Source organism: Mus pahari, chromosome 19, assembly GCF_900095145.1.
Source record: "Mus pahari chromosome 19, PAHARI_EIJ_v1.1, whole genome shotgun sequence".
In the NCBI taxonomy this organism is placed as follows: domain Eukaryota; kingdom Metazoa; phylum Chordata; class Mammalia; order Rodentia; family Muridae; genus Mus; species Mus pahari.
Window position 1 is genome coordinate 61,561,450 of NC_034608.1, and position 23,852 is coordinate 61,585,301.

The 23,852-nt window shown below is 43.2% G+C and overlaps 1 protein-coding gene across 1 annotated transcript in view; it reads right to left on the reverse strand.

The window, feature by feature from the left end:
* Positions 1-23,852, reverse strand: part of Fam149a (family with sequence similarity 149 member A) — a 50,235-nt gene that overhangs the window by 11,092 nt on the left and 15,291 nt on the right. The window contains exons 2-6 of the mRNA XM_021219504.2: positions 5,709-5,816; positions 5,318-5,456; positions 3,935-4,077; positions 2,201-2,326; positions 936-1,106 (exon numbers count right to left, since the gene is read on the reverse strand). Of these exons, the coding sequence (XP_021075163.1) occupies positions 936-1,106; positions 2,201-2,326; positions 3,935-4,077; positions 5,318-5,456; positions 5,709-5,816 (687 nt within the window). The remainder of the gene's footprint in view (positions 1-935; positions 1,107-2,200; positions 2,327-3,934; positions 4,078-5,317; positions 5,457-5,708; positions 5,817-23,852) is intronic.

Here is a 23,852-nt window from a genome sequence, read left to right on the forward strand (position 1 = left end):
TCTTGTTAGTCCATTGTTATTTTTAAAATATAACATTTTAATTTGTCAATTACATGTCAACAGAACTGGAAAACACCCAACAGACAAGAAGCAAAAATGACTCTCTGCTGATCTCCTTTATTCTTTGTCTCCGAGTCTCCATTTCTTTACTTCTGCTGTGAACTTCGTTATTACTTTAACTATCTGGGGACGGACTTTATTCTGTCTTTTCATGTGTAAAATCAGCTTACTGAAAGTCTGTCTTTATTTCTCAGTATTCCTTCCTTTATTTCTAAACACAGACGTTGAGTGCTACCAGTAGATATAGTGCCACCATAGCTGCTCTTTGAGCTGCTGCTCTTGAGGACCAGTCCACTTTACTGTGCTGTGCTCCAATCTACCTTTGTCTTGAGATGAACTGTTCAGGAGTATCTGTGTAATTTCTCCCTTAATGAATTCTCTGGATTTCCTATTGATTTCTATCTCAATGCTATGAGTATCAGAAAAGATGCTCCATATGAATGATAGTTTCTAGGACTTGATTCAGTACTTGGTTACTTTTTAATATATTGAATTTTTTAATCATAGGAAAAATGTATGATATGTCACTATTGTTTGAAACAAAGTATTCATTTAGCACCAAGATTGGAACTTCCTCTTTAACTCCAGGAAGCTAAGTATAGGGAACCTGGAGCCCCAAGGCACAAGGCTCCAATGTCCTTGTTCACTGTCACTAGCATGCTAGACAAAACCCTTTCTTCCTATCTACCACGTTGTTGAGAAGAAAGAAATGCCTAGCTCTAACATTTACATGTCCTACCAAGATCTAACCTCTTTGGAGTATATTTCCCTCAAAAGAATAGGAATTTCTCATAAGTAACAAATACACAAAACATTAAAAGCATATGATTAATTGACATTATACTATGAAGTATGGAAAATAAAATTTAATTTACTCCTGCTTTCTGTCAAAAGCAAAATATTCTTCGATGTTTCCATCCACATGGTACACCTCTTCTTCCAGGGATGAACATGATGTGAGGTCAGCCAGTTCTGTGCCATCAGGGTCTGTCAGGGCAGAGGCTGAGAGTACCTCCGGGACTATCTGAGAGCCAGAGATACACAGCCTAGGAGCAAAAACATTTTACGTTTGTACAACACAAGAATGTAATGCTTGCATGACAGTGATAGACTTCTAAGTTATCTACAAGGTACACAGACTCTGAGAAATCCACAAATATTACTTTTGACAGAACACCTATTTTCTGAACCAGTAAGTGGTTTTGTGTGTGTGTGTGTGTGTGTGTGTGTGTGTGTGTGTGTGTGTGTGTGTGTGAATGTGGAAGCCAAAGAACAACTTTGGGTCTTGATTCAAGAGATATCCACCTTGTATTTTGAGACAGGTTCTCTCATTAGCCTGGACCTTGCCAAAGAGCATGGGCTGCCTAGCCACTGAGCTCCAAGGACTTGTCTACCCCCACCTTCCCAGCACTGAAATTAACAGGTACCTTTAGCCACACCCACCTTTCTTCCACAACATTTAACCCCAGAGAGCCTTTAAAAGGTTAAAGACTTCCTAAGGTCGTAAACCGGTACATGTAATTCCATCCTCCTTGCAGGTCTGAACCAATGTGGCAGCACAGTCCCCACATGCACAAGTGGCGTTAACGGGATTCATCAAAATGTTAGTGACCCAAAGACAACTGGATGAAATTCTTATTTCTTTGGCTTGTGCCTTGAGGCTTAGGATCCATCACAATGAGGTTTTTGATTTTGAGTTAGCTTTTACCTTTCATAGTCTTTGAAATATGCGCCAACATGACTTCCCCTGTGCTTATGCGTTTATTCAATGTGTGGTTTGCCTATATGCGCACACACAGACATATCTAAAGACAAAGCATCGATCTAGTATCAGGACATTTTGTGAAAAGCATTGTGCCTGTCCCCGATTGGAATCTAGATCTTCATGTAAATTAGTTAGAACCGAGGCTCATGGAAGAGTTAAATATGAGGAGGAGAGCTATGTTAAAATTAACAAATATTTTTGGGTTAGGTTTCTGAGACAGAGTCTATGTAGCCCAGGTTTGCCTTAAGCTTGCAAAGTAGCTGAAGATTACCGAATCCCATTGCTTATTCCTTTCATGCTTAGATTAACACTACCATGCTGGTTACGTTTGTTTTTTTGTTTTTTTGTTTTTGTACAAGCAACACGTAAACTTACTCTCTGATGCTGCTGGTGTGGTCTGGGACATGAGGTAAAGGTTCATGACCAGCTGAACGAGGCAGGCTTCCCTGGAAATGTTGGAAACCTTCATCAGTGGGTGGGACGAGCTGTCTTCCTAACACCCTGCAAGAGAAGAAAAGCTAAGAGGCTGGGAGGTTCTCTTATCAGATGAGGGGGAAATATTTCATGATTCTAAACGGGTTCTGAAGGCCACACAGGATATGGCGTAGTGTGCACTGGGTTGAGAGACTCATCATAGTGTCGGAGAGCGGCAGACTCCGTTCAGTTCCTTCTGGACTAAAAGGGTGAGCAGATGTGTCCAGCCCCTTCACCACTTATTTCGTTTATTGGTTGATCAGGTGCAAATCAGAAATCATAGTTAGCTTGAGAGAGTGATGAATGGCTTAGAGAGAACGAATGATCAACCTGAAGACCTAGGGCAGTGTTTTACCAACCTATGGGTCTACTTTATGGGTTGTATATCAGACATTTACATTGCGATTCATAACAGTAGCAAAACTACAGTTATGAAATAGCAACCAAATAATTTTATAGTTGGAGGTCACTAGGACATGAGGAGCTGTATGAAAGGGTCGCAGCATCAAGAAAGATAAGAACCACTGTCCTCAACAAGGCTCAGAGAAACTCACTACACACCGACATTTGCATAGGCCTAGTGAGTAAAAAATCCATAGACCTACACTCTTGGCTTGTGTCCTTTCTCTTTGTCTAGCTTCCCTTCTTCGTTTTCATATGAAAATTAAGATGATGGTGAGAGATTCGAGCCTGACCTCCTGACCTTGGGGAAGTGCACCATGCCCAGAAAAGTGACCTGCCCAGCCACTGCCCCACCACCCACGTCGTCATGCTCTGAAGAACTGTTTAAAACTGCCTAGGCAAGTCTTCTTGGCTTTGGGTATTTGTGGGGTATTTTTGTTTTCGGTTGTTGTTGTTTGTTTGTTTTTAAAGCATGGCTTAAAGAAAGCTTCATTATGTATCCAAGGCTGGCTTTCAACTCACACTCCCCCTCCTACCTCGGCCTCCTGAATACTAGGGTTACAAGCATCCATGACCATACCTTGCTAAGATGATGTTTTTTAAGTTCCCATGCCAAGCTAGTGAGAAATGTCAAGTATGTGTCCATTAGTGTTCCAATCCATTCTGCTCAGCTCAGAACCTGAGAACACTAAAATGGATTTCCCCCTTCCCCTAATAAAAATGAAGTCAGCAATGCTTCCCCCCCCCCAGATCTATGTATCTTGAATATAAAAACTAATAAATGTCTCCTTCAGTATGAATAAAATAAGGAGGGATGGATAGTCTGGGCCTATCTAGCAAGTTTTTCAGTGAGTGATCACTTAGTCCCTGGAGCACCACCATTCTCCCACCACACCCCCAATCCCCACGCCATACCACCTACACTCCCTCACCCCTACACTGAGACTCCCAGCGATGACAAGTGCCTGTCACTTACACAGAGTGAACTTGGAGATGAAGGGACACCCCTCAGAGTTTTGCAACCATCATGTACACCACATCTCTCTGAGAACCACCAAGGTTTCCTTCTGACGAGTTAAAAGGTAAGTTTTCCTCGGGACCTAAGACTAAGTTCTGGATAGGTTGGTTCTGTGTTCTGACTGGGTGAGAGTTCTCAGTTACGATGTGTTGGCAGAATAAAGGAGCATCAGTTGTGCGTAGATCAGAACCCCATTCCGGAAGACACTTCTGTACCTGAGCTGGAGGGATCTCCTTGCCCATTCACTGCATTCAGCCAGGAGATTCTGGGTCTGGGGACTCACTTTCCCTTCAAATAGCAGTTCCTCAACCTCCCAGAACAGCTGGTGGACTTTCTGTGCACTGACTTTGTCAAATTCCTGAAAGAGAAATACATATTCAAATACGCCATCAATCCATGTCCACGCCACCGTCATCCATCTGATCTTTGAACATAGACATCTCACTAAAAGTTACAGAATATAGGCTTCATAATCAATATTTATGAATCAGAGAGCACTAAATACGAGGACGTAAAACAAGGAAAGGTTGTGGGTTCTCTAGTGAGATAGACCAGTATATTAATTTTTACTTTTCTGATCAGTGATATCCTATATTAAATCTCACATTTATTAACTATTAAATAAAGGTAAGAATTACAACATCAATTATGAGATCATTTAAGATTTCTTATAGATATAGATACACATCTTTATATAGCCAGCATCTTGGGGGTGGGGGTCGGGGAATGACAGGAAAATAGAGATTCTGCATATGTTAGCCAAACCAGAACTGTAGCTATCTCACTCACCTGAGAATCTCATAGTCACAGAATACCCAAAGTAGAGTTAGTGTTGATGGCTTGTCTCAGGTCAAGGCACAAGTGAGATACCTGGCTTAGACTTCTAGGGGCACAGGGTACAGGTTGGGGTGCCAGGGTTCTCTAACCATGGAGATATCTTACAGTGTTTGCTTTTCCAAAACTTTCTCTTACTTGCAGTCGTCACTGTGGAGACTGTGTCTAGCCAGACAGTACTCTTTAAAAGTTGGGTACAGTAAAATGCCAGGCAGGGGTGGAAAGTTGAGAGAAAGAAAATAATCAACAGCTAAGACTCTAATCAGCTTTCTCTACATTTTTGACGTTTTGATATTTTCTAATGTAGCAGTATAAATACATGAATATATAATATATGATATACATTGTAAGGCTTAGATAACTGGTAAATATATTCTTTTTGACCATAAGAAACAATTCTTAGGGCTGTGGCGATAGCACATCGTGTAATGTGAGGTTGGTTTGGATCTCTAGCATCCAATTGAAAGCTGGTGGGTAGGAGCATGCATAAGTAATTTTAGTCGGGGGTTAGGGTCGCGGGTGGGACAGAGTTAAATTGATCCCTGGACTAACTTCCGGTTCAGTGAGCGTCTCTGCCTCAAAAAGAAAAAAAAAAAAAAAGAGGAGCGTGGTAGAGAAAGAAAAAGATATTCAACTTCCGACCTCTGAATGGCATCACAGTTAAGTGTGTGCCCTCTCACACAACACACAAATAAATAAATGACTGGAAAGTGATTCTCCATAAACCATCCCCACGAGGTTTTTGAAACTATCCAAAGACATACATCATCTCTCCAAGAAGAAACCGAGCTCCTCTCCGTAGACAATCCCGTGGTGGAGCTCTGCGTGGAAGAGCCAGGCCATGAGTTGCGGGCCTCTGTGGGCGTGTGGCTCCCACTAGATGAAAAGGATGAGGGGGACTCGCTGCAGGAAAGAACGCAGAGATGGTGTGAGCTGGGAATTCTACCCAGGCCTGACTTCTCTGCTCAGGCCCACTTCCTCGTTGGCCCCTTAAACTGTATTTGCGAAGTTCACAGCCAGCTGGTTTAACGATCATTTTTGTCATGTATCATTTTACACGGTCAAAACCAAAACGGTATTACTGATCCCTTCCCGTCCCCATATTTACTCTGCACGTGTTTGCTTGGGTCAGCATTTAAAATGATTGTTTCTTACCTGGCAAATTTATCAATGGCTTTCTGCACGTTTCTTGTAAAATTCGTAGGTAAAGGATCTTTACCCTTTTCAGAGCTGTACTTCCTGAGTCCTTCCGAGAGCCCCCTTCTGAGAAGAAAGGAAAACAGGGAAGTCTATAATGTGATCACATTGGTTTCTAATGCCCCACTGTTTCCTCTTCCTCGCTGCGGAGGCTTCGGGACGCCTTGTTTTATTTGTCTTAGAATCAAGATTGCCAGTAACCTACAAGAATATTTACATAATCTGAAAATATAGTAACAATCGCGAAAAAGCCAAAAAACACAGTTGTCCAGAATAGTTGACTATACTTCTGACAGTTCTTTCCTAAGGCCTAAGGCTCGGTTGGTAACCGGAGAATGAGCTAGGGTCCTGCTGTTCTTTAACCAGGTCCCTTATAAAATGCAGTGAGCATGCCAGTCAGCGATCATGAATCCCTTATCAATTCTGAAACCAAACGATATGAATCACTTAGAAGCCATTCAAACATGTAATTTTACTGCTGTCTGCATTCTGGATTTTCAGGGGCTCAAAATATTAAAATTTAATGAGAACTTAAGTATCTAAAAATCTAAGTAAACTATTAAACCAGTGTGGCACAGTTCATGTTAATCATTAAATGAACCTTCTAAAACATTTACTTCTCCTTTATCAAAATATCTTCGTCATGGTTAGCAGTGAGCCATTTGTCTTGCTAGTAGAAATCATAAATTCCATATAAGTAAAGCAAACTTAAGATGGGGGAAAGGCTTGGACTCTCGGTATTTCAAACAAAGGCACCGTGTGACATGCTCTAAAGATAAAGGCTGGCTTTGCTTTTAAATAAAATAGTAGCTAACTTTTAACATTTGAATTTTTAGTATAAATGGAAAATACCCTGCCTTTACATACTTACTTAAAGTTCACTGAAAAGAAAGGGATTCTTTTAAAAATTAATACTTTAATACTTAACTGCAGATTAGCTAAGAATATCTGCTGTATACTGATGTGTTTTTTTGTACAATGATTAACAGAATGCTGTTATTTTCCATTCCTACCACCTGTATGTCTTAAGTTCAGTTAAATAATTCTGAGGCAAAGATATTAAAAAGAAGCAGAAAAAAGAACTTAGCATACTGCAAGATTTTATATTCTCTCTCTCTCTCTCTCTCTCTCTCTCTCTCTCTCTCTCTCTCTCTCTCTCCCCACCCCCATGTTGCTTGGCCTTGAATCCAGAAGCTCTTTGTATAAGGCAAATGCTCTGCTACTGAGCCACACCCTCCATCCAGCTCCCATGCTAATAAAACACTTTCTATTAGCACTGTTCAGATGTTTCTAAATTGTCTTTAAAAATCACATTGTGATTCAACGTTTAGGTAATCATAGAAAATCTTATAAACAAGCTTTTCAAAGACCAACTCGATATTATGTCGAGTAGCTGTATTTTGAATGGTAAGGAGCATAACTTAGAGGAGAGCTAACAAGCCATCCAGTTGCATGATGGCATCCATGATAGGAAACTAACAGTTTTCTCTCTGAAGCCTTCTTCATAGCGGACTCACCCATTCACTTTTCTTCCATGGGGCTCAACACACACATCTGCAAACTGGCAACGCAGCAGCCATCTTCCCCTCGTCCTAGAAGCATCGACGCCAAGTGCATGGAGCAGATAGGATGCAGCTCACCGCAGGATGGAGACTGCTGACGTGGCATTCTAAGCGTCTTTTGCTTCTTATGTTATTATTAGGGCTTAGTCCTTACGTTTCTCTGTTCTCTAGTCAAACACTGGTTCCATGCATAACTTTGAACATCTTAATGCCCTGTGAACTGTCCACTCCTTCATATTCTACTCGGACTAAGTGTGCAAACTTACAGGACATATCCTATCCTGTAAGTACTTTAAAACTTACATCCTGTGCGATGTCTGTGAAACTCATGATACTCAATACGTAGACATTTGATAGTTTTATGTTAGTCCTTTCCTTATGCTTTCATTCTAGAGCTAGGAACAGGTTTCTTGGGTGCACATTTGAAACCAAGATGTGGGCTCCCCTGAGGTGGGCCGATGGAGCCATCACGCATGTGGAAGTTAGGATGACTACGGATCCCCAGGAGTTCCTCCAGAGACTCCACATAGGCTGGTTTTATTTATTGATTTTTTTTTTAAAGGTGGATTTCTGAGAACCTGCAAACCTCCGGGGGGGGGGGGGTCAAACTGCCCCGTGGAAGTGCAAATGTTAAACAGTCCGTACACCCTTCCAAACACCATTTCTCTGTCCGAAAGGAGTATTTGAAGTAGGTACAGTCTTTAGATTAAAATGCAGGATAGTCAAGTGTGGGGGTGGGGGTGGATGGGTGGGAGGGTGGGTGTGTTGTTTTCTTTCTGTGTGCTGGAAGTTGAGCAAGGGCCTCTTCATGCAAGTCAGGCAAGCACTCTACCCCTGAATTAAAACCCAGCAGGGATCTGGTTTTCACCTGTGTAGCAAACACAGGGAAGAGCAATGATCCTTCGAAATCTAAGAAGTAGCCTTAGTTCTGGGGACTGTACCTTCTGGTAAGCGATAATGCGGTAATGCGTCTCTGAGTGAAGAAGCGACGTCACTTGGGAAGGCCTGCTGGTGCCAGCATGCTACAATTTCATGAATGAATGCCGGAAGGAACGCATACACTAGATGGATTTCGCCTTTGCAGGCCGGGCGGGGGAGGGGGGTGGAAATCACACACTTCTCACAAAACCAAGCCATAATCTAGAACTCGTTGCACCAAGCCTGGGTGAACTTACCCAATTACAATCAGCCCCAAGCTCTGGCTCTTGTCCCACAGGCCGGGCCGGGAGCCTCGGGGTCTGGGCAGGACTGTGCGGTGGCTGCCCGCGCCGTTCCCACGCAGGGCAAGGGCTGCAGCATGCCCCCGGATCCCCGAGACCTCAGCTCCGCGCCCGCCCAGCCCTGAGCTCCGAGCCCCGCTAGCGCTGCACCCGCGGAGTGTCCGGGACCCGCGAGCCGGCAGAGACGCAGACAGCGGCGCTGGCGGGGCCCATGGGCGCGGCGGATCCCGGGGCTCCGGGCACGGCTTCCCACTCAGGACCCTCAGATCCAACAGAGGCTGGATGCTACAGCGAGATCTCCCAACTCTCCCATCCTTCCTGCCTCCTGCCTCCGCCTCGACTGCAGTGGGCAGAATCGCGGCCAGCACTCCCCGCCCCTTCCCGCCCTCTCAGGCCGGGACCTCCGGAAAAGCTGGCCACTGCTTCTTCAGATGACAGATTTCTGTATCCAGAGACCAGAGGTTCTGGTGGTCTCCTTGAGCCAATCCCACCACAGTCCTCTCTAAAATATTGCTTTTTCAAGCCCTGATTATTTCCAGTCTGGCTTCTCCAAAATAGCATTTAGAATCAATCCTGAGAAAAAGGCAAAGAACTGTACAAGATTTCACATCCCTCCTGCCATCATCAATGAGATGCAAGGTTTCAGGTGAGAAGGCAAAGAAAGGTTTAAAATAACCAAGGCCTAGATCCAGCAAATGCAAGATCAATAAATCAGAGCTTTAGGTCTGATGATACACAAGATCAGCATCCTTGGCTGTGCAGTCTCTGCTTCCGCTAACAAATCCCCAAACCAGTCATTTACGGTGAGCCACAGAGCGTCTTTGCTGATCGACTCATTGGTCTAATAATGCATGTGTTTGTTTCCTTGTTTTGAGATGGTCTTTCTCCTAGTAGCCCAAGTTGGCCAGGGACTGGCTATGTAGGCAAGGCTAGTTCCAACCTAGTGATCCTGTTGCTTCAGTCTCTTGAGTGACCGCTGGGGATTATGAAAGTGAATTACCACATTCATGTGTGTGTGTGTGTGTGTGTGTGTGTGTGTGTGTGTGTGTGTGTGAATGTGTGTGCGTGGGTGTGAGTGTGTCCCAGATATCTACTTTTAAATATCAGTATAGCACAAACTTATTCATGGAATGAAACAGTAGTTCTAGACCTGTGCAGTTCCGTGGCAAACTGCTTCTCTGGAGGCCTGAGTGCAACCTCCATCTGCACAAAAAAATCAAACTAAAAACCCCCAAGGCTGAGGCCCCATGAGAGCCTTGCATGCCCAGTATTGGCACCCCCAAAGAGCTACAGGCAACTAAAAAAATGCTGAGAGGGGGAGAAATAGCCTTCCCCAGGGTAGAGCCCCCAAATGGTTATCCAGTAACAAATGATCAGTCTTAAAATCATAAGCATAGGAGTAATATTATATGGTCCGAGCAGATTTTATTTATGTAATTAGGAACATTTATACATATATACATATACTTATATAGACATATCTGTATATGTAAGAACAATTTGAAAAAAAAATGTGGCCATAAATTTGAGAGTGAGAAGGGTCAGGGGAGGAAAGGGATGGGGGTAAATAATGTACATGTATTTTAATTTTAAAATATTTTTAAAAAAGACTTAAAACTCATTTCCCCATGTTCACAATCTGCGGAATTCAGACATGCTGTCAAGACTTGCTTTGTGTTCCTTGTGAGGCCACTCAGATTTTTTTGCCCGGTGTTTGGGTCTGGAGGATCCACACTGGCTTCCTGCAGGTGTGCACCCAATTAGATTGAGAAGTGACTCAAACATGACTAAAAGCCTGGTTTTAGTTGAACATCTCTTTTGTGAGGGAGGTCTCAAGACTTCAAATAGTTCCCCCAACTGGATGGCCAAAAAACAATACAGTCGCATGGAAAGAAACTAGACACTGTGCAATCCATCAAAGCCCGGCATGACTCGGGGAGGTGACACTTCTGCAGCATACTATAATTAAAGCGGTCATGGAATTGAAGGCGTGGAAGTGAACCCCACTTCTCATTGGGAAGGGTGTCCCAGTCGGCAGCCATCTTGAATCCACAGCAGTCCCGAGTCCCCGCTCCTGCACTGTAACACTCTCAGCACATTCAGACACGGGTGGGATAGCTGCTTACAGGCCATTTCCTTCGCGTCACATACCTGTGAACAAACAGCTCAAACGAACGCTCGCAACTCTTATTGCTGATGAGTACAGACAGCCTCATCACTTGGTCCCAAGGGCCGATTGGTGAAAACTGACATCTCTGTTTTCATCTTGTGTAGGTCACCTTTACTTTAGCTGAAGGCAGCATGCACAGATAAGCCCTTCTCCTAAATTTTGGATCCCTAAAGTGACATACCACAGGGAAAGTCTTGGGCCTTGCTCAACTTCTTCTGTTTAAATCTGAAACTCATGTCGGGATCCAGATGATGGCTATGGGGTCTTTGGACTCCTTTCTTGGGTTCCCTTCCCAATGTGGTCACACTGAATAAAATCCCTTCCTATTTTTTTTTTAAACATTACTCATCTTTACTTTTACAATTATTCCTTTTATTGGCATATGGAATGGATGGCAGAGCCTTTGGGGGCTTCCAGAACCACCATGGCTTTGGCTCTCAAAGTCCCAGTTTCGAGAGGAACCACCAGCCTTCTACACAGACAGAGAACAACGGGGGGTGGGACACGGATGAGATAACCGTGTTGACCTTCTTGTTCAACAAATGCAGCAAAGGGAGGCCCCGGCGGTCACACGCTGACAGGTCCCCATGAATACTCACTTCTGCTCTCTGCCATCTCCCCGGCCCTTGCCCCTCTCTGTTTCCAGTCTCTGTTCTCATCATCAAGTGCTAAAGTGCTGGTGCTATTGCAACCTATTCAGCAGGTTTCTCCCAGAACTCTGGGTAAGAGGTCCTGCTGCCTTTCAGTCCAAGACTGTGGTTCCCTCCACTACTCCAACATGACTCCCCTGTAGCACACTGCCCTTTACTTAAAGTTCATCAGATGTCACTGTGTTCCCCCTAAGCCATACCATCATTTGTGAGTCGGCCCTTCGGTGAGCGTCAAGGCTTCTGATAGGATTTCTAGGATCTTTGAGGACCATGTGATATAAGAAAACATTTCAGCCTCTTTCTGAGGTCTTTATGAGCCAGACTTTGACTTCAGCTTCATTGCTGTGTAGAACCGGATTCCTGAACAGAGCCTACCTCCTAGTATTGCCCAGGGAGACAGGCTTTCCTCCAGCGCCTTCGACACCCAAAGTGCAGGATCTGAGCTGAAACGATGACCATCTAATCCAAGCCTAGGCCAGGACTCCTCAATTATGAATAGCTCTTGCCCTGACTCCTATTTCCCGAGGGTTCTGTTCAACACCAGAATAGTTCCATTTTCATTCATTTCTGTGGCATTTAGTTCACATCTATCTTTGTTCCGACTTCAAAATCTAAGAACGGTGCTTCCTGCTTAAGTAATGAAGTGATAGAAATCTTCCTATCCAGTGGATCCAGACCATCCCCACTGCCCAGAAGACAAGTGAATACATATTTGCAAATGAATGCTCATTTATAAGCACAACTATACACACACACACACACACACACACACACACACACACTTCCAATTGGTTCTATTTCTCTGAAGAACACTGACTAATACCTAATACTCTGGTGAAAACAGGGGTTGGGGGGAATGAGTTCAGTTACTAGTAACACCAATGGTGAGTGGCTCATTGTCACAAATGTACCTTAGTAATAGCTGCTAAAAATAGAGCCTCCTTAACTATGAAATTACTGTTAAATTTGAAAACTAATGGTTAATATTTGTACTAATCTTCCTTATTCTTTTCCCCAATTACTATTTATCCAAGACTCTGATATGAAAATATTGTGGCCCAATGCTCAAAAAAAAAATTCCAATAGATGGTGCCATGTTCCTTTTTGTTGTTAGTTTCCTTACACAGTTTTTGATATTGCTTTACCTTTTGTGGTTTTGTTTTGTTTTGTTTTGTTTTTTCAAGATTTAGGATTTACTAGATTTTTTCATTCCATAAGAGATGGAGCATCCTGTTCAGACCTGGAGCCACTCTTTCTGTGGTAACTCTCTGGCACGCCCAGCACACAGGAGGTGCCTTCGTATTAGAATCGACCATGGGTGGACGGAGAGCTTGCCATGTGTCAGGCAAATAGAACCAGAAGCTTCATCTTCTCGTGGAACCTATCCTGAGTGAAGCTCCTCCCCTGTACAGAAGGGAAAAGCAAGGTCGGCAACATTGTGTACATTGTCGGGGGGCAAGAGGTTTTAGACACACTGGCCCCGTCTGACCTGATATATTTACTTCATAAAGGTCCATCTCGAACTCATTAACTGAATTGATTGTAATGGAGTTCTTTTCCCCTGCGTGCTTCTTTTATTTACATACAACAAATATGTTCCACAACATTTACTAACATTTCGAAAGCATGTCTCATTTGTCAGACCCTGCTCTCACTGCTTGGTATATGAGTATGTACATGTTTCATAACCGTTTATTGTGAATGAGAAAAAAAGAAAAAGAAAAGAAATAAAAAGGAAAGGAAGGCACATGGCTGCTCCTTGGTACGGTGGAGGAGAAAGTTTATTATAGACATGTGGTAGAGTATAGCCAGAGACAGACACATCTGGGAGAGTCCAGAGTGATAGTGACCCTGAGCAGAGAGGAGGGAGGGGAAGAGATGGAGAGAGAGGAGAACCAGGAGCCGCAGCCAAGAGGTCAAAGGTACAAAAAGGGCAGGTTGCCAAAATGGTTGGATTAAATAGGGGGAAACCTCTGGACAAAGGGCAGCCCAGCCTCTGGGCTCAAGAGTTCAAGTTAGAGGGCAGGGTTTGACAGCCATACCGTGTCACATCACAAGTAGGAACTGAGGGGTTCTGGGAGAACTGGCAGCCAGATCTGTTTTGATATGCCAAATAGATACCCCAGTTGTTTGTCTGGGTTTGAAACTTAACATCTTCCTCTACAGAATCAGGACAAATAGGTTTCCAGAGTCTCGACCAGGCTAGGAAAACCAGAAGTGTTATACAGCTCTTAGAAGGGAAACAAGGGGGTTTGGGTGGGCCTGCCCAAGACAGGTAGCCGGCATCCTGGGTCTCTTCCACTACCTCAGCAGTGCTAGTGTCAGCGGCAGGGGCGACTGAGGCTGGTGGTGGTGAGGGGTGTGTTGGTGGGAGCCTGACCAGTCAGGCAGGTCCGAGGTCCAATGATAAATGTTTCCGGAAAGAAACCTCTTCTCCAAGTGTTTACATCTCAGTAAAACTCTCAGGCCATCCTCGGTAAAAAAAATAACATGTGTACTTTATTCCATGTGGGCAGGGGCTCTATAAACATTGAGGAGTAGGGTGGGATCCAGGGCTAGATGCTTCCCCATTGGCTCAGTTTTGAGATGCCAGGGATACTCGATTTGCATAGGGAAGGACTCTGGGGTATTTTCCCTACCTGACAGATTGTCATGGTCCTCTCAGTGGGGTGTCATGATAATGTGTTCCTGAGCAGGTAGAGACAGGCAAGGAGAGGTCCCAGTCCTATTGTTCTCAATTCTGAGGTTCACAAGGTTTGAGCTCACTTAACCTTACTTACTAGTTCTTCTGTCTGGTGGCATGGTCCATTTGCACCACAAATACACTGAGAGTCACTGTGATTAATACTACGCTGCAGATCAAAAATCTAAGGCGGAGACGCCGATGTCTGGGGGATCGTAGCTGTATAGCGTATTCAACGTGTAATTCAATCTGCAGGGTACACCGCCAGAGCCCTCTCTGGGTGACATGAAGACTCTATGGGCTGCATTATTTAGCAACAAGCTAATTGCTAACCTGAGGAGCGATCACAAATGGAAAACTCTAAGACTAGTTACAAAGAGAAAAAAAATAATAAAATCCAATGAAGTTTACTATTTTACCCAAGATCACAGAAAGATGCAAAATTCGTATATTACTCACAATGAAACACATGGCCAAACTCTGAAAGGAGATGGTGAAATCTCTAAAGGACATTATTTGTTGGATAGAAACATGACATTGTCATTATTAAATGCTTTATCAGAGAAATGGAAATTTTACATTTCAACTTAGTACATTGGAAAAATGAATTCAATGGCATTTGAAAGAGCCGTTTTTTTCTTGAATTTTGAGACTTATTTTATTATGAGACCATGGAAGAAGAAACAACACAAAATAGATTTCTGAAAAAAAAAACAGTTTAATTTCTCAAGTTATAATGTAATTTTTCTATTTTTTTTATTGTTGGGTCTTATTTCTTCATGTTAATGGCACAGCTGGACACTATAGCTTTGTAGTAATTCCTAGGCTATGGCTGATGACGACGACTGTATCATTTCACATGAGTGACGTGTTAAAACATAGTTGATGCTCATAATTTGTCTGGTTCACTATTTGCGAATTCAGCTACTTGTGAAAATTTATGACATCCAAATTGAGCCTCAAGTATTTCATGCTCATTCACACATAATCATATTTACTAAATTTATTGCACACATTTACACAAAGGGCTTAAAACTGGGCCCGACACTTGTAACATGCCCAAATGTTCATAAAAATTATCACATGTGCATGGGGCCCGGGCTTCCAGTCGAGATCACACAAGATGACGTCATTATTATTTCTACTCTCGTCTTGTGAATCCTTGAACTTAGGATGGTTCCCAGGTATAGACTTAAGTGCTGTGTTATGTTTGTAAGCATAAGAAGGCTATGCTGTGCTGTGTATAAAGAAACCATAGTGTCGGGTAAGTTTTCTATTGGCACAAGGTATGTTGCTATGAAGGGTTGTAAGGTTTATGTTAATGAATCACTTATGTGAATAACTTGTGCACTCATAGACACAAACATACATAGATAAGATGACATATTGATCAAATCGTGAAAATGTTGAGTCTAGGGTCTCATGGGATGTATTGTTGCTAGGAGCGAGCTTCTAAGTTCTGGGATGGCAGGTTTGTACCAAGAAGCCAAGTTCCCAAATTCAACGCTTTGCAGCAACTCTGTGGAACATCTCTGTAGGACATAAGGAGGCTCACTTTGAGCTTTTATTCCTCATTATTCACACCCATTGCTCTAGAATCTCTTCTAAAAATCTATTGTTGAGTTTCAAGAGCCTGTTAAAATATGACAGACGCACAAAAACTTCCAAACGTAAGGCGACAGCTTCCTGATTCCAGCCATCTCAGGGACAAAACTGAGCTCACATTCCCAGGTCCCAGAACTATCTCCTAGCCTGCTTCTTTGGGTGTTTCATGTTTGTCTGCTAACCAGTAAAGAGGGATTATCTAAACTAAGGCATACACGTCATACATGCATTGCCATCATGACTTAATTGACTACATGCAGCTTGTCCACTCCTTTGTCCTCTTATCATTCTAAATTCTGAACCAGAGTCCAGGAGGGGATCTGACTGCAAAAGCTGAATTAAGAACCCTGAAATCGGGTAACTCGGATAAGGTCCAGTCACCAACATTAACGTCCTTGCTTAGCCCCTTGTGACAAATTATGATTAGTCAATGCAACAGGTCACCCCACTCCCCCTTGCTTGGTGTTCCCATCGTATAAAAATGTACAATCTCCCTTTGGGACACAATCTAGATCCTGAATTTGCTGCCTTCCTGCACACACAGAGAACAAAGCTTTCGTTTCTAAGCTTCTATCTCTCTGGAGTGAGTTTTCTCTCAGCTTCCACCCATAACTCAACACAAAACCCTGTAAATGGAGATAATTTAAGTACTGTAGTTAGTTCTAAGTCTAGAGAATCTTAGTACAGAATGATGTAATGTGCCCATTGTCTCCTGTTCCCACTGATCACAACTGAGTTCTGTAGTTCTCCATTTTTAAGCTGCACCTGTATCCCCCGAGTATTCACCAAAAGAGGCAAGTCATTAGACCTTGCCTTTCTCTTTCCATTTCAGCAGTTACGGGGTGAGAATTTGGGTTTCTCACAAAATCTCAGGGGTGCTGTTCTCTGTGGACCCAAGCAGAGACCGTGAGAACCATGGCTCCTATTCATCTGTTTTGTGATTCTTTCTGTCTTGTTACAACTGCACCCTACCCATCAAAGCATTCGATTCCAGGAATCATGTCATAGCCTTGTATTCAAACTTCAATATGTATTAACTATTTCATTATTATACTTAGTTTGCTTGCTTATTGAGTGAATGATTGATTGTGTGTGTGTGTGTGTGTGTGTGTGTGTGTGCGCACATGCACACACATATGCATAAGCATTCCAGGGTACACTTGAGGAGGTCAGAAAACAACTTGAAGGAGTTGGTTCTCTTCCTCCACCGTGTGATCCCTGGGGGTCTAACTCAAGTCTTCCAGTGTGACCGCAAGCACCCTTACCTACTGAGTCATCTTGCCAGCCCTAGTCCCTTGATTCAAGGATGGTGAAGAGGGCCTGACTGAAGCTTTCCTCTTGCAGAAGAAGAAAGTGAGGTCTACAACTGGTCACTCCCAACCAGCCACACTAACCCTAGCTCTAGCACATGAAGTGGTCAGCCAGGCTTCCTCCCATAATTTCCTACCATCACCCTAAGTAAAACCTACTCTGTCTTCGGGTGGGAACACGCGCTGAAGAAGGCTCTTTCCAGCCACAGACCAGAACCACTGGATTCTGCATTAGGTCAGGATAGCTAAGGGATACTTAGGGCTGAGGGAAAGTACCCTTGACAGAATGCAGAAGTTCCTCTTCTTGCTGCAGGGCCTTCCTTTCGTTGAGCAAAGCTGAAAGGAGAACTCAGTTTGCAGGGCTCTGGGTGTGACTGTGCTCTTGGTCTGTGCTTCCTGCCTTGTGAGAAGCGAGAGTCTGGACTTCTCCATTGTGTAGAGACAGCACTTAGCACAAAGCTAGGCCTGAAAACGCTTCACATACTCTAACTTCACGAATAACTGCATTTTACGTTGACAACTAGAAAACAATGAAAAGGCTGGAAATAGAAAATAAAGATGACAACTTGCCATGGTTTATTTATCTCAGAAGTTGGGGTGTACCAACATAGATCTCATGAGAGCAGCCCGCTGGGTGAGAACCTTGAAGTGCTTGTCATGAGACATCACCCCCTGCTTCATGCTCATTAAACTGTTATGTTTCTGTATAGCACCTACAGTCAGTGCAAACATGTAAAATAAAGGTGAAAAAGCATGATGCTAAGTAAACTACATGAGATATAAAAGAAGGAAAATGACACCTGGTTCTACCTGTATATGCCAACTCCAGGAGCCACGTTCAGAGGATGAAAGCAGAATGGCGCTTCTTTTGGGTGGATGGGGATGGGGTTGGGGTTGAGAATTGAATGCAGAGCTGGTGGAAGTAGTTATAGATTCTCTTCGGGAGGACGGGAAGACTCAGGTGGAAAGGCCAAGGAGATGGGGGCTACAACATTAAAATCCACCCAATACCCCAATTGCATTTAAACATAGTGAAAATGGCATTTTGATTGTGTGTGTGTGAATGTGTGTGTATTACAATTTAAAAATACACCTCACACTTTCAAGAGTATCTCCAACTTGAAAGAAGTCTAGGAACAATACAGGACTCATGGTGGCAGTTTGATTAAGAATGGCCTCCAGAGGATCCTAGGCTTCAATATTTGGTCCCCAATTGGTGGTACTGTTTGGGAAAGATAGGAGCTGTGGCCTTATAGAAGGAGGTGTGTTATTAGAGGCAGACTTAAGTTTCAAAAGGCTTGTGCCACCACTACCAACCCCACATGTCCCCTTCCCCCTTTCTCTCTCTCTCTCTCTCTCTCTCTCTCTCTCTCTCTCTCTCTCTCTCCCTCCCTCCCTCCCTCCCTCCCTCCCTCCCACTTGCACATCAAGATGTGACCTCCCAGCTGTTCCTGGCACCATCATGAACTATAACCCTCTCAGAGTAATCAAATTAACCTCTTTCTTTTATACGTTGGTTTTTTTCTCCCACAGCTACACAACATGAAGTAACGAAGACACCCGTTTAATCGCTACAAATATGCACACTAGAGGCTAAGTGGTGATGCAGATAACCTTCAAGCTCCCCAACAACAGCACATGCACCCTGACTTCACATAGCTGCAAAGGCAGCTCAAAGGTAAAGTAGTTATGGCTCTGATTCTCAACTTATTCTTATAATACTGCCTTACAATATTAGTACCTTACCGTACTGATATTTACCTTATGATATTGTATTTTTCCAGCACAGACCATATTGGGTCAAAAAAAAAAAAAGTATTGCCTTCAAATGCCAAGCAGAGAAAGAAATAAATGAAATCACTTAGTAATTTTGAGGAATTCATTTGGGTTGTACTTTTGTTTTTATATAAACAATAGGATATTAACAATATCTAAAATAAAAAAAAAAAAAAAAAAAAAAAAAAAGCTTGAGCAAATCTGCAAGATCTATTACAATAAGGAAAAATTTAAATTCCAAGTGACAAAGTATTAGAAAATAATTTGCAGTGTTTTCTTCCTAATAGAATGTAAAGTAAAAGGAAGTTTTGCTAAAAGCAACATCTCGCCTACGTGCCTCTAACTGCACTTTAGAAGGTTGGGACTAGAGACACTGGCTTGAGGCCAGTCTTGGAAACAGACTGAGATCCTGACTCAAAAGCACCCCATAATAGGTGCATAATAGGTGCGCCAAAAATAAGTCAAACTTTACTCTTGGCCTTAAACCATATCTTACCGCAAACTCCCAAATGCTAGTCTTTGCGGCATGTGCTACCAGATCTTCTAATTCCTGAGTTTGAAAAAAAATAATTTTTTCCTACTTCTGATGATTTAAGTTTTAGACATGCATAGTATGCCTTTAAAGAATTTCCTTTCACGCAAATGTACCATAATAAAAAGACTGGAGAGATGGCTTAGCAGTTAAGAGCCCTGGCTCCTCTTTCAGAGACCAGGGTTTGATTCCCAGCGTCCACATGATAGCTTAAACCAACTCGACTTCCAGGGAATCTACCACCCTCTTCTGGACTCCTTAGGCACAGCACACACACATATGGTAGGTGTAAGTGCTGGCTAATTTCATGTCAACTTGATACACGCTGGAGTTACCTGAAAGAAGGGAACCTTAATTGAGAAAATGTCTCCCTAAGATCCAGCTATAGGGCATTTTCTTGATTTGTGATGATGTGGGAAGGCCCTGTCCCTTGTGGGTGGTACCATCCTTGATCTGATGGTTCTGGGGTCTATAAGACCGCAGGCTGGGCAAGCTTTGATAAGCAAGTGAGTGTACTTCATCCAAGGCTTCTGCATCAGCTCCTGCCTCTAGGTGTTCCTGCCCTGCTTGAGTTCCTGCCCTCACTGCTTTTGATCATGAACTCTTATATGGAACTGTGTGGGAAATGAACCCTTTCCTCCCCAGGTTGCTTTAGTCACAGTGTTTTTTATCACAGCAGTAGCAACTCTAAGGCAAATTGGTACCAGCATAGTAGGATGATGCTGTGACAGATCTGACCACGCTTTGGGGAAGATTATGGAACAACTCGTGAGACCTTTGGCGTAGAAAAGTCTGAGTGCTGAGAACCCAGTGAGATGTTCTGTCAGAGCTTGGAAGGCACACAGGTTGAGGACAGTGGCTTGTGACACTGCAGAAGAAAGCCAAGACTCTCTACCAGGCCTTCTGTGTGAAGAGTCTGTAGTGTCTAGTCAGCGGGAGCTAAAGAATCAGCTCTGACTTAGAAAGAGACCAGAACTGCTCAAATAAAACCTTTGCTTGCTGGGACAATGGATGCTGGTCAGCTGGGACTTAAGAATCACCTGTGACTAAGAAGAGACCAGCATCACTGAGATGAACTCTTCTGGGAAGTGTTTCCTCAGGGTCAGCACACAGAAGCCGTGGTCCAGAAGTGGCCAAGATTGTGCCTAGTGCTGGCAGTGGAATTTGATGGTGTAAGAGTCACCCAGGTAGTTCTGAAGGTATAAGAAAGGGTCACAAAGAGAGCAGCTGAGCCCTGACACTGTGTGGCGGGACTGGAATCCCTGAAGAAAGCCCAGGAGAAGCTCTAGGAGAAAGCTCAGCCGAGTTGCAGCGAGAAATCCCAGCATGTTTTGAGATGCCAGTACCATGGGATGACCACCTAGGAGAGCATCCTTGTTGTCATGGAAACGGGCCTAACCTAGGAGGCCAACTGTGCTGCAGAGAGTGGAGCTGGAGAAGTGACCCAAGCTCCTTGGAGAAGCCCGTACGCACGTGAGTAAATCCTGATAATTAGGCATTGAGCTATTTCCACTTTGGGAGTTTGGTTTTGATTAAATTTGATTATGACTGTGCCCTGCTTCTTCCCTTTTGAAGTAAGAAAATCTTTACTGTTTTTTATTTGACACAGGGGCCTACCGTTGAATTCAAAGAGTGGATTCTAAAGAGATTGAAATGTATAAGGGTTAGAATTTTTAAAGACTGTGAGACGTTTAAAATTTGGAATGTTTATGGTGTAGTGTTGTTATTAGCGCATGGTCTCAGGGAAGTATGAGAAAGGAGAGGTGACCAGTGATGTGTTTGTGTGTCAGGTTGATAAAGGGCCAGTTGTGCTGGCAACCTCAGTATCAACCAGAAAGGAGGGAACCTCCGATGAGAGAAAGCCTCCAGGTGATCCAGCTGTAGACCACCCTCTTGATTAGTGATTCATGGAAGAGAGTCCAACCCATTGTGGGTGGTTCCATCCTTGGGCTGGTGGTTCTGGATTCTATATGAAAGCAGCTGTGCAAGCCACAGGAAGCAAGCCAGTAAGCAGCACCCTCCATGGCCTCTGCATCAGCTCCTGCCTTCGGGTTCCTGCCCTGCTTGAGTTCCTGCCCTCACAGCTTTTGATGATGAACTATTACATTGGACAGTGAATGAAAGGATCCATTTCCTCCCCAGCCTGTTTTGGTCATGGTGTTTCATCACAGCAATAGTAACCCTAAATGAGAGACAGTGGGCAAAACATTCCTGCACTTACAAAACATGTTTATAACTAGTAAAAACTGGAATGTAATATTGTACTGAGATAACAACATCAGTGAAAGTATTAATAAGCTCCTGCAAAGAATGGCGCCTTGATCTTTGCTTTTAATCCTTACCCAGTAACAAGTTAGGTTTCTGTCTTTCACAAGATAATGGGTAAAACCAGAATAAATGTTAATTCAACTCAAAAAGAAAGTCTGGGAGACCTTATTTCTGGCAATTAATTACCGTTGCAGGGCTAGTTGGCTTTACAAAGCATGTATGAGATAGTTAAAAACCTTCCCTTAAGAGGTCTCTTTAACCGGGCGTGGTGGCGCACGCCTTTAATCCCAGCACTCGGGAGGCAGAGGCAGGCGGATTTCTGAGTTCAAGGCCAGCCTGGTCTACAAAGTGAGTTCCAGGACATCCAGGGCTACACAGAGAAACCCTGTCTCGAAGAAAAAAAGAAAAAAAAAAAAAGAGGTCTCTTAAATGAAAGGATTTTCTGCATTTTAATATAGCTTTGACTATGAGACAAAAACATTTTGTGGTTCTAAAAATGATATAACCCTATGTTTTAAATTCCCTCTCTCCTTCCATCTGATTCGATTACTAGAGTCTGGTGAACAGAAAACACAAGCATATGTTTTTTTTTTCTTGCATCTGTAGAGGAAACTTTAGTAGTGAGTTTGTTAAATACTACATCCTCATGTATTTTTTTTCGTGTGTGTGTATGTTATTGGTGCTTATAAATTAGGAATTTTTACATCTTCTCATAGACTGGTTCTTTTATTTTTGTGAAGTAGCCCATGCAGCTTGCACTAAGCCCCCCTCTATGAAAGTCTAACCTTCTCTGACATTCTAAAACCCACCCCGGCTCTCTTGTATTTAGGATGCTTTTAAATACCAAAGCTTCACCCCCCACACAAATATCTCTCCTTTTTGTTTTGTTTTGTTTTGTGTTTTTCGAGACAGTGTTTCTCTGTGTAGCCCTGGCTGTCCTGGAACTCACTCTGTAGACCAGGCTGGCCTCGAACTCAGAAATCCACCCGCCTCTGCCTCCCAAGTGCTGGGATTAAAGGCGTGCACCACCCCCGCTGGCCATTTCTCCTTTTTTGAAGTAAGTGCTATCCATAGTGAAGGGCACTAAATTATTGCTTGCAGCTTACACTCGGGGAGGACTATTACATTGATTTCTGAAAGCAAACAGAGCTGAGCCCTGGACTCCTTAATGCAATCAGGAAGTGAGAGGATCTGAACCAAGTGGGGTTTCAGAGCCAGGCTAGCTGGCTGATTTCCAGCTCACCTCAACTCCTGAGTATACTTTAAAGTTGCTGAGCTTTATTTAGCAGTTGCTCACGGCTGAAACAGCTTCATCTTTGGTGGCTGGGAGTAGAACAGAGGAAGTTTTGTAGGACGTACAGTACAGGGTGTGATGTGAACACCCATTCATCTTCCAGAGGGATTTTTGCTAATGATGCAGTAAAGAATAAGTCATTAATTACATATAGAGAAAGTCAAGTTGCGCCCCCCCCCCCCCCCGCTTCATAGTCACAGTTGGATAAAACCTAGCATTTTCAGCAGGGACAGCAAGCATTTGGATTCAAAGCGTGTTGGGAGCACATACACATGTGCAGTGCTAAACTCACAGAGGGCTAACGAGGTCATCAACTGAGATGTGGTAAACAGGAAGGAAGACATTGAATTTGATATTGATCTCGAGAGTCACAAACATCACAGGCTCTGGAACATGGTAAACATGATTCCATTAAACAGAGATTAGCCGTTAACCATGATAAGGATAAAAGTGTGATTTTTCTTGTTCTACTATAAAATGAAAATAACAGCAGGTCCTGGGGATTTCCACAAAAGATTCTGGGTTTTTTTGGGTTGTTTGTTTGTTTGTTTGTATTTGTTTTGTTTTGTTTTTGTAACATTCAGTGTAATCTCTTTAAAAGACAGAAATTTCTAAAACGACTGCTACAGAGTACAATCTCTTCTTACCTAAATGTCATCTCAAATCAGTCGTAAGGTATGACCTGCCCCTGACCCCTAAAAGTAGTAGATTTATCCATGACTTGTTTAAAGGAATAAACGGATCTAGTGCTCTTTATCCTTCTGTGGAGATGGAAGATTTAAGTGATGCGATTATGCTAACAATGGCTCACAAATATCCCGATAGGTATCGAAAGAGAGGCAAAAAGTGTTGACAGCTGCTAGGAACTTGGTGCCTGTCCCCCCACCTGTGTCATCGCTGAGAGACTACCTCGCCTCCAGTGTTACATTTTGGCTGTTGCTTTCAAGTGTTTGGTAACCTCTTGAGTTGCGGATATCTTCCGTAATCTCAATGTTGTTGTATTTTGGGGTTTTTTTTTTTTTTTTTTTTTTT